The following is a 10,183-nucleotide window of genomic DNA, read 5'->3' on the forward strand; positions in this document are numbered from 1 at the left end:
AAAGTGGTACTAATCAGACAAAAGATCTACACAAGATTTGATACATTGAACGTCGTCTTAAAAGGTGTGGTTCAAGAGTTGATTCGTTTGAAATGTGTTTTATCTGGTTTGGGTTATTATTGGTCAACCCGATGATATTTAGCGGTTTAGTTCGCTTCAGAGGCTAAGGGAGAAGAAACCGGTTCGAAGGGAGGGTCTGCTATAGGAGAGATATCAAATCCATCTTACATGTGGAGCGAGCATACTTGAAAGGTTATGCATGTCTAATTCCTTTGCCTAATCGAATTTATCTTCAAGTCAAATTATACACCTCTTGGATATTTGAATTCAGATCTTTAAAATGAAAATAAATATAATTTTCTCAAGATTGTCACTGACCTTACCAAGTTAATTGGGAGTAAAGTTTACTAATAATGGTGGAAACAGTGTAGATCATATTTAAGAACGGTTCTTAACCTTTTTCTTTGTTAAAGTTAAGAACCGGTTCTTAAATTACGCTAAGAACTCCATCTCTAAGAAACTCCATTAATCATGCTCTAAGACTAGAGATGATCCTACGAACAAATCAAAAAGTCCTTCAAGTCAAAAGTAAATTTCTTTTCAAGAAGAATAAATTTGTTAAAAGGAAAAAATATATAAAGTGAGTGACCAGGTGAGGAACAACTGTTCTCGCTAAGAAACTTCAAGTTTCATATGAATTGAAAGTATTAGACATGATTCATGAACCCAAGAGATTAACGGTATTAGACATGATTGATCATGAACCCAAGAGATTAACGGATTATACACTCTGAATGCACATCCCACTTCCCACATGACATTAATTTATGAGGGGTTGGTTTTAAACATTAAGCGATTTATGAGCTATCTCTCTAGATCTCAGTTAGTAGAGATGATAACACTATGGAAGCTCAATAAGTAGGCTATGTTAAGCTTGACACGCATGGATGAAGAGTTAAAATCATGAATAATGTTCACTACATACGGTAAAACCTCTATAAATTAATACTCGATAAATTAATAATCTCTATAAATTAATAAATTTCGTAGGTCCCAACTTGAGTCGGTGTAAAATATGACACAAATCGATAAAATAATAATATAATAATATTTTTAAGACTCCTATGTAAATATATAGTCTCATTAAAATCATAAATTAATAATCTATATCTATATATATTTTATATAAGTATAAACTAAACATCATATTGTTGATTTTATATTCACAATGAAAATACTTTTTTTTTAATATTTTAATATATTTTGATAATATTTAGTAAAATTATATCGAAAACCACATAAAAATTCTATGAAACATAAAATATACACCAAATAAGATAATAAAATAATATGAAAGTCTAATTTCTAATATTAAAATAATGTATATACGGTAAAATAAAATATTTTCTTATTTTATTAATAAAAATATTCAAAAATATTCAAAAATCTAAAAAATCTAAAATAGGAAACTTTTGTAAATTAATATCTCTATAAATTAATAAAATTTTAAAGTCCCAACATTATTAATTTATAGAGATTCTACTGTATATAATTGCTAAAGACTCATGTAATGACGGTTTCGCTCATTAGATACTATAGTCTATATGCAAGTGGGGATGTCACGCTGAATTGAATAGTTGTTTGCATCCATGATTTGGCAATAACGAACACTACCGCACAAAAAGACCTAATAACATTTTTTTTTTGAAAAAGAAAAAAAAAACTAATCCCCTGGACTATATTTACGAAGTGATTTTGTCACATGTTCTCTATACAATCAATTTCACAAAACAAATATGACATGACTACTGAAATTGATGACATGGCTTCCGAAAAAATATGACATGGATAATCCCCAAGATTATATTAGCGAAGTGATTTTGCCACATGTTCTCTATACAATCAATTTCACAAAACAAATATGACATGACTACTGAAATTGATGACATGGCTTCCGGAAAAATATGACATGGATAATTTCATTTAATGTTGATTTATATTTTTGGCAAACTTATTAGAATATGGTAATAATTCATATATTACATTTAGCATTGATATTTATTTTTGGTAAAGTTTTTTTTAAATATGGTAATAGCTCATACATCATCTATAAAATAAATATATTCATATATAACATTTTAAATTTCGAAATGTTATTATTTTTGTATAATTATACAATTTATATTACTAAAACTTTCAAAAATTTCTACAATTTTTTAAAAAATTAAATATCTAACCGTAAAATTATTCTTATATATCTACAAATTTTATAAATATTTTTTAGGCTAAATTTTTGATAATTATACAAATTTTATTAGTTTTATGCAAATTGATTTAATATATATCAAATCTATATTAAATATTAGTAAGAAAATAATAAAATATATAATATTTAATAAATTTATTTTTAAATATATATTAGATTTAAAAAATTCCTTACTGCACATGGTGCAGGAAAACAACTAGTAACTTATTAGGTAGCACGTTTAAAAAAATCTTAATACCTAATAACTTTATTGATTACCTTAAGAAAAACATCTAATTAATATGAGTAAGATTTAGGAGGGAGGTTCATTGCTTTGTCCCCTGATTCACCCAAAGGAAAAAGACACTTTATTACAAGGTTTAAAATCAACTCGAAGCGTTGTTGACAGAGAGAGACAAGATTATGAGTTAAGATAATGGCATGTCTCCATTACAAGAGCTATGAAAAGAAAAAGGGACGTACATATGATTTTATTGTAATGTACGAAGAATCTTAAAATGGTACGTTTCAGACAGAAAGATCTTCGTGGAGTTTTGATACATTGAACCTTGTCTCAAAGTCAATCCATGCTGCTTCAACTATACATGTAGTGATTCGGAAAAGGCCTGATGACTTAGGCCCAAATCTGCTTACTATCAGTTCTTAAGACTCAAATGAAAATGTATCCACAAAGACACGGGCATGTAGACCAAACAGATAAAGCCCACAAGTTAGGACTAAATACCAAACCAAAAATAAGAGGTAGTAAACCAAACTAAATACTCAAATCAAAGACATGTTTTGAACTTTTTCCTCAAATGAAAATGTAAAATTAATTCAAATCAAAGACATGTTTTGAATAATAGACAAGTGACGGAACCAAAAACAATAACTATGATTGTTAAAATACAGTCACCGAACTAACCAAATTCTAAAACTAACCGAACCGTTGACCTATTTTGAAGGAAAGGTGACATGATTGATACTCATTGCGTCTGGCAGAGGATTGTCAATGTTTTTAAAAAAATCAAATCAGACATTTAACCGGTCTTACTATTGGGTCACGTGGCTCAAACCCGTTAAGACTTTCGGTATTAACAGAAATTTACGCGGTTTGAAACCGAAGCCGGTTCTAAGATAAAACCCAAACCGACTCAAAATCTTCTTCCCGCAGCTTCATAATTAGCTTTCCCAATTCTCTCTTCAGAGAAGCTCCGTACATCTCCGTCGTGTGAAACCCTAGACTCCGATATCAGGTAAGATCTCAACTCTCTGAGAACATTTTGGCTTTCAAATTTGTATCGAAAGCCTCAAGATTTGTTAAAATCTTTTGATCTTGGCAGAGATGCAAAACTCGAGGACCGCTCCGGTCTCTGAAGCGAAGAGAAGAAGGAAGATTCATAACCCAAAGCAACAACAACCTTTGACTCCGTTACCACCAAGAATCGGGAAGAAGGCTTCGTCAGGGACCAAACCGGACCGAGTTTACGCGGTTTCACATCAAACCGAGATGTTTAGTTCAGATTCATCAGAGTATAGAGCACTGAGGCGCAGCTATTTGCTGCTAGAGGAAGACAGCTTCGCGCTGGAGAGAGAGTTGAAGGAAGTTGAAGATGAGGTTAAAGCACTTGAAGATGAGAAAGTTGAGCTCTTGGATAAACTCGTTGTAATGGAAGGTCTAGTTTGATCCTTGATGATTACAAAGTCTAGGTGGCTCATTCATGTATGTACAAACCAACTTCATATATATAGTATAAAAGAAGTTATGAATCTTTATGTGAATCCCACTTCTTGTGTTGTCTTCGACATCCCTAGGAGAGCTTTGATGTTCCCTTCTATGTTATGTTCATATTAGTAGTTGTTGAAATGTCAACTTGTCATTTTTTTTTTTTAAAATGGCAAGTGGTATTCAAAAACTAATGAAAAATTCAACTTTCACAAGTGTGAACCAATGAAATACATATGAACATGCAGGACATTGGTCTAATGGTATAAAATGATTTTTTTATTTCTTCAATGGGCTCTTTAATGATGGGGTTATCTAAACCAAAGATTGGGTTGTTTTCCCGAGGGAGATAGAGCTAGAGATCGAGAGATCAACTTATTCACCACCATCGTCTCGGGTCTGTGAAGCGGACAAACCGAAGAATCAGCCTGATATGGGCAAAGTCAGAGACTTTGGAGCTGAGGATCATATCCCATCAAACATATTCCATGCAGTGACCGCCATATCCATCTGCCTCAGCGCTATTTACTTGAACCTCGCTCTTGTTCTCATCTCCTCTTCTCCTCTCACCTTCCCACCTCTCTCCCTCCTGTATATACATACATACTCTCTCTCTCTCTCTCTCTCTCTGTTTCTTCCAAAAATTGAAAATCCTCTGTTTTTTTTTTTTTTGTCAGGGTCTTGGGCCTGCTCTCTCTGTTTATCATCATCCCTATAGATGATCGTAGCAAGTACGGTCTTAAGCTAGCTAGGTAGGTACTTACTCTCTCCTGCTTCCATCTCCAATCTTTTTCGCCATCAACTTCTCATCTTTTTTGTTTTTCTTACAGGTACATATGCAAGCACGCGGCTAGTTACTTCCCCGTTACTCTGCATGTGGAGGATTACGAAGCTTTCAAGCCTGATCGCTCCTATGGTTGGTTACAATCTTCTTTCTTACTCCAAAGTTGCAACCTTTTTGAGATGGGTTTTGACTTTTTAAACCTGAAACCGCAGTTTTTGGTTATGAACCACACTCGGTGTGGCCCATTGGAGCTGTTGCACTTGTTGATCTGGCAGGGTTTATGCCTCTTCCTAACATCAAACTTCTTGCAAGCAATGCTGTGAGTTTATGTTTCTCAGATAGACAAATACCTTTTGTGTGTTCTTTACAGTTGTCTCTTAAAACTATATTGTTTTGCATTGGTGTTGTTAGATATTCTACACGCCGTTTCTAAGGCACATGTGGGCATGGTTAGGGCTCGCCTCTGCTTCTAGGAAGAGTTTCTCTTCTCTTCTGGAGTCTGGCTATAGTTGTATCCTTGTACCTGGTGGTGTGCAGGAAACATTTCACTTGCAACATGATGTTGAGGTAGCTTACTTAGTGGGACTCACTTGTGCTTTGATGAAAATCATATAATTGATTTGGGTTACAAGTTTGGAAAGTGTAGTTAGTTGAGACTGGCTATTTATAACTTTGTGGTCTTCTGCAACATTCTGTTTAGTTATTTGTTCAAAACTGTTTTCTCACATTGCAGAACGTCTTCCTTTCATCGAGAAGAGGATTTGTGCGCATCGCCATGGAACAAGGGGCACCTCTTGTTCCAGTTTTCTGCTTTGGTCAGGTAAAGGACAAAAAGGGTTTGCTTACAGCTCTGTGTAGCTGTCTTCAACGTAACTGAAACTCTCAAACTTGTTTTTGTTTTTGTTTCTGCTGCAGTCCCGTGCGTACAAGTGGTGGAAGCCGGATTGTGACCTTTATTTTAAACTAGCAAGAGCGATCAGGTTTACTCCTATCTGTTTCTGGGGAGTTTTCGGGTAAGAGCATGTCTCTTGTATTATACTTTGTTGTGTTACATTTTGCATATAAAATCTTGAAAGATGTAAGCTATTCCGGTTTGGTTTTGTAGATCCCCAATACCATATAGACACCCTATTCATGTGGTGGTTGGTAAACCAATACAAGTTGCAAAGTCTCTGCAGCCAACTGATGAAGAGGTTAGTGCATCTTCTTCTTGGATATTGTTTTTGTAGCTTCTTCTTGGTGCGTAGAATTGCTTCTTAACATTTCATTAGCTTCTTAACATTTCATTAGCTTATGATGTATTTATTGTATCTCAGATTGATGAGTTGCATGGCCAGTTTGTGGAAGCGCTTAAGGATCTGTTTGAGAGGCACAAGGCCGGAGCAGGCTACTCTGATCTGCAGTTGAACATTCTTTAAAAAAAATTTCTGAAATTGGAAAGTTTTTTTTCTACGAATTATCCTTAAAATCAGTTGTTGTTACCCTTTGTACCTGGCATTAACCTGTGTATCAATGTCATATCGACTGTTGCGGCAATGGAATTACATTTACTTCTGTATCTAATAGCAAACATGTATTTGGTAACCGCTGATGTCAATATTTTTTTTCTAGGAAAACAAAAAAGTTTTAACGCAACGGTTAAGTTTGTATGTATTTGGTAAATCCATTTGGACATTATCTTAAAAGAAAGGATCTGACGTCATCTCTGTTTTAGCAGCATTTGGTTCTGAAATCACACTCTTTTTGTTTTTTCACAAAATAGTTTCAAGAAATTACCGGTATTGCGGAACTGAGTGTAAACTAGGTTGTTGTTTAGCTCATGGTTAACAAAGTGACAAGACTAGAAAGCAACCTAATGTTTGGTTTAGGTTCTTTAGGCGTATCCAACAGTGTAAACTCGGTTGTAGTTTAAGTCTGACTTTGAAACGTCTACGTGGGAACCCAAGTACGTTTAGGGCCTACCGAACAATGTAATTATGGTAAGAAAAAACCTAATCTCCTTGACTGGTTTATTTTGACTAGTAATGGCTATTGGTTTCTAACGATGCATCCACTAGTAGTTGACCACTACAAAAGTTTGCCGGTAACAAAGCAAATAGTAAAATGACTTTTAAAACGTCACAAAGCAACCTAAAGTTTGGTTTAGGGGCCTACATAAAAATGTATTTACATAAGAAAAACACTAATCTCATGACTAATCTGCGTTTAGAATTCACTTTTCACACATGTTTTATAAGTGGGTCTGGTTTAGTTGACTCGTAATGGTTATTGGTTTCTGACAATGCATCCACTTTAAAACCGTTCTAGATAACAAAACAAATAAAACTGAAGCTAATCATGTTCTGTATAAGAAAAATAAATACATAATTTTTACACTCTTCATTGTGGTACTAGTAGTAGGATCAAATACACAATCCAAAATTCTATATAAATAACAGCAAAGAGAATAATAGTTAATAAATAATACGAACCAGCATCCTTTTGATGAGGCCGGTTTAGATAAGGTAGAAGTGTACCGGGTTTTATCTAACGTCCCTTAGGATTCATGATCTGAGAAAACACAGCACTTGGAGTGAGTCCATCTGAATCTTCGCTCGCCAAACTCCTCACCACAATACTCATGTCTATACCACTGCTCCTCGAGTCACTCACGTTCCCTTCATATACATCAGAGCCCTTGTCGTTGTTGCTTTTCCCTTTACAGTTATCATCATCGTACTTAATCTCACCCATGTCCATCTCACTGCATATCCCTTCCCACTCTCCTCAGCACTTTCTGAAGCTGCAACGCGAACTCTAAGTTCCAGAGAACATCTCCCATCGACGGTCTCTCAATGCCCTGGTCTAGTACACACTTCATCGCTGTTTCAGCAAACTTCTTGAAGCATTCCGGTGTGATCTTTCCCTTGAGATGCGGATCAACGATCTGGTCAAGCATGCCTTCTTGTAGCAGTACGGTGCCCACTCAGCTAAGCTCACTTGTTCTTTCGCTAGCGTCGGGTTCAAGGCAGGCCGTGCACATAAGGCTTCAAAGAGAACGACACCAAAGGAGTATACAGATGATTATCAGTCAGTGTTGACGTCTGAAGTACTCTGGGTCGAGATAACCGAAGCTTCCTTTCACGACGGTGCTTACGTGGTGTGGTCAAGTGTAGGACCAGTCTTTGACAAACCGAAGTCAGAGACCTTAGCCACCCATTTCTCATCGAGCAGAATGTTTGTCGTCTTCACATCTCTGTGGATGATCGTGTGTTCGCACCGGTGTGCAGATAATGCAACCCTCGTGCTGCCCCAATGCATATCTCAAGACGTTGCTTCCAAGGAAGGAAGAGGAGAGTTCTGAGTCTTGTAGAGATGCTCTCTCATAGTCCCATGAGCCATGTAATCATACACAAGTATCATCTCGCAGTTCTCTTCACAGTATCCAATCAAAGACACAAGGTGACGGTGTCTAAGCTTCGAAAGCATCTCAATCTCTGTCTGAAACTCGTGCACACCTTGCTCAGACATCGGGTTACCTCTCTTGATAGCTACCTTTGTAGTTCCACCATCAATCTCTCCTCTGTACACCTTGCCGAAAACTCCAACACCGAGCACTCGAGACTCATCGAAGTTCTTAGTAGCTGCTTTGATCTCAGCAAAGAGAAGTGACGACACCGGTTTGAAGGAAGGGACGAGGCGTAGCTTCCTGTAGTGTTTGTCTTCCCCGAGCCACCGGAATGCGAGTTTCCATAAAAGAAAGTGGAAGCCACCCTGATGTTGCATCACTTGCAGGCTGGTATTCACCAGCCTTACGTCTACGGTAAGCAACCATTACACATAAACGAGGACAAGACCTAAAACAACTGCACCACTGACCACACCTGCAACAATAGCTGTACGGCTCTTGGACTGACTAGTACGAGGGCGTAGGACTTTGGATGGATCTGCAGTCACTTGCGGACCAGGTACAGGATTAGGACCAGCAAGATTACCATCAGAACCATTCATCTTGAAAATCTCAACTCCATTGAGGAATAGCATCGTAGTACTCCGGCTTGCCCCTCGTGTTTGGATGAAGAGCAAGCCAAAGATCTTGCTGTCCCTTACCATCAGGAGGATTCACAACGTAATCTTTATGTATAGGAATCCCATTACCACGCGTCCAGCCAGCAACATCAGCTTCAGACTCAGCTGTTTGGTTGTTGAGATAGATCGTAAACCACCGCTGGTTAATCTTAGTGATGTTGGGAAGCACCTCGCAGAAGTGAAGCCTGACAAGATAAGTGAAGCCAGAGTCAACGCTGATGAAAACCCAAGTCAGGTTGAAGTGAGGTTGATTGAGCTGTTGGAGTCATGGATCTAGCCGTGGAGTAAACATCAACAGGAGCAATGTATGTTGGTGTGTCTGCCGGATACTTAATGGTCATGTTGGGATCAGCAGTGTCAACGACTCCAATCCCGCACCGAAATGTAAGGCGAGTCGTCGTACCATGACCTGTAAAGACCTGTATCTTCAGAAGGAGAGATATCATTCCCTCCCACGTTAAGCCTGTAAACATTCTCAAGAGCGGTGCTGTTATCGATATCGACAGCAGTAGAAGATCCACGATGGACAAAGTCCCATCAGGTGTTGCTGTATAGATCAGGCATTGAAGTCACCTCGATCCCGTTCACAAAGGCGTAAGCCTTTGGTGTTGGTTCAGGTGTGAACGTTATGTTCAAAGAAGCTCCACCTACCACGTTCACGATAAACTCTTAACGATGGAAGAGTAAGACAAGGCCTGAGCTGTTTGAGCAGCGTGATGAAGTCTTGAGGAGAGTGTAGGAGGAGGAGCCTAAGGTGACGGAGAGAGAAGAGGGAGTTCGTGGCGTTGAGGCGTCGTACGAGTTGGGGTGGAAGTAGAGACGCACGAACTTACGACCTGAAGCGACGGGGAAAGAGTAAGTGAAGGGAGATCGGAAGATTCTAGCTGTCATGTAAGGGACCTCGGGGACGGAAGGATCTTGTGTGGCGGCGGGAGAGGTTTTGGAGTCTCCGGAGGAAGAGAAGAGCTTGGATTTGACATCGGGGATCCATGTCCGGTTATCTGTGTCGGTTAGATCAGAGGAGGAGCCACCACAGTTTAAGAGGATCTTGTCCGTGGGAGTGTAGTCAGCAGCTGAGGTTGATGAAGTTAAGGAATAAGAGAAGGAGGAGGAGGGAGAGACGTGATCGTCCCTCCATGATCTTCATTGAAACAGAGTAGCTTTCTCTTCGAGCTATCAGACAAAAAAAAATGAAAGAGAGAAATTTTACATGTCTAGAAATGGAAAGTTGTACAGATAAGGAAACTTATTCCGACAAAGAGTGGAACTGAACATGGTTTCATTAGGAGGAGAGAGTGAAGTTGAACGTACCTTGAGAATCGGTGAAGAACCCTAGCCGAATAAAACGGAGATATTTGGG

The 10,183-nt window shown here is 37.9% G+C and overlaps 2 protein-coding genes and 1 pseudogene across 2 annotated transcripts; 2 read left to right on the forward strand and 1 right to left on the reverse strand.

Annotated features, from left to right (window-relative positions):
- Positions 1-3,588: 3,588 nt before the first annotated feature.
- Positions 3,589-4,027, forward strand: LOC106440100. Its single transcript, XM_013881689.3, has one exon. The coding sequence runs from the start codon at positions 3,591-3,593 to the stop codon at positions 3,930-3,932; it is 342 nt and encodes a 113-aa protein (XP_013737143.1). The 5' UTR covers positions 3,589-3,590; the 3' UTR covers positions 3,933-4,027.
- Positions 4,028-4,259: 232 nt separating this feature from the next.
- LOC125589927 (diacylglycerol O-acyltransferase 2-like) lies at positions 4,260-6,337 on the forward strand. The gene is made up of 9 exons (XM_048762635.1): positions 4,260-4,562; positions 4,649-4,723; positions 4,802-4,887; positions 4,968-5,074; positions 5,167-5,322; positions 5,489-5,575; positions 5,671-5,768; positions 5,861-5,948; positions 6,072-6,337. Exons 1-9 carry the CDS (start codon positions 4,405-4,407, stop codon positions 6,171-6,173), a joined length of 957 nt encoding a protein of 318 aa, XP_048618592.1. The 5' UTR covers positions 4,260-4,404; the 3' UTR covers positions 6,174-6,337.
- A 744-nt stretch (positions 6,338-7,081) lies between these two features.
- Positions 7,082-9,970, reverse strand: LOC125589928 (annotated as a pseudogene).
- Between the last annotated feature and the right edge of the window lie 213 nt (positions 9,971-10,183).

The sequence above is a fragment of the Brassica napus genome, chromosome C7, assembly GCF_020379485.1.
Source record: "Brassica napus cultivar Da-Ae chromosome C7, Da-Ae, whole genome shotgun sequence".
Taxonomy (NCBI): domain Eukaryota; kingdom Viridiplantae; phylum Streptophyta; class Magnoliopsida; order Brassicales; family Brassicaceae; genus Brassica; species Brassica napus.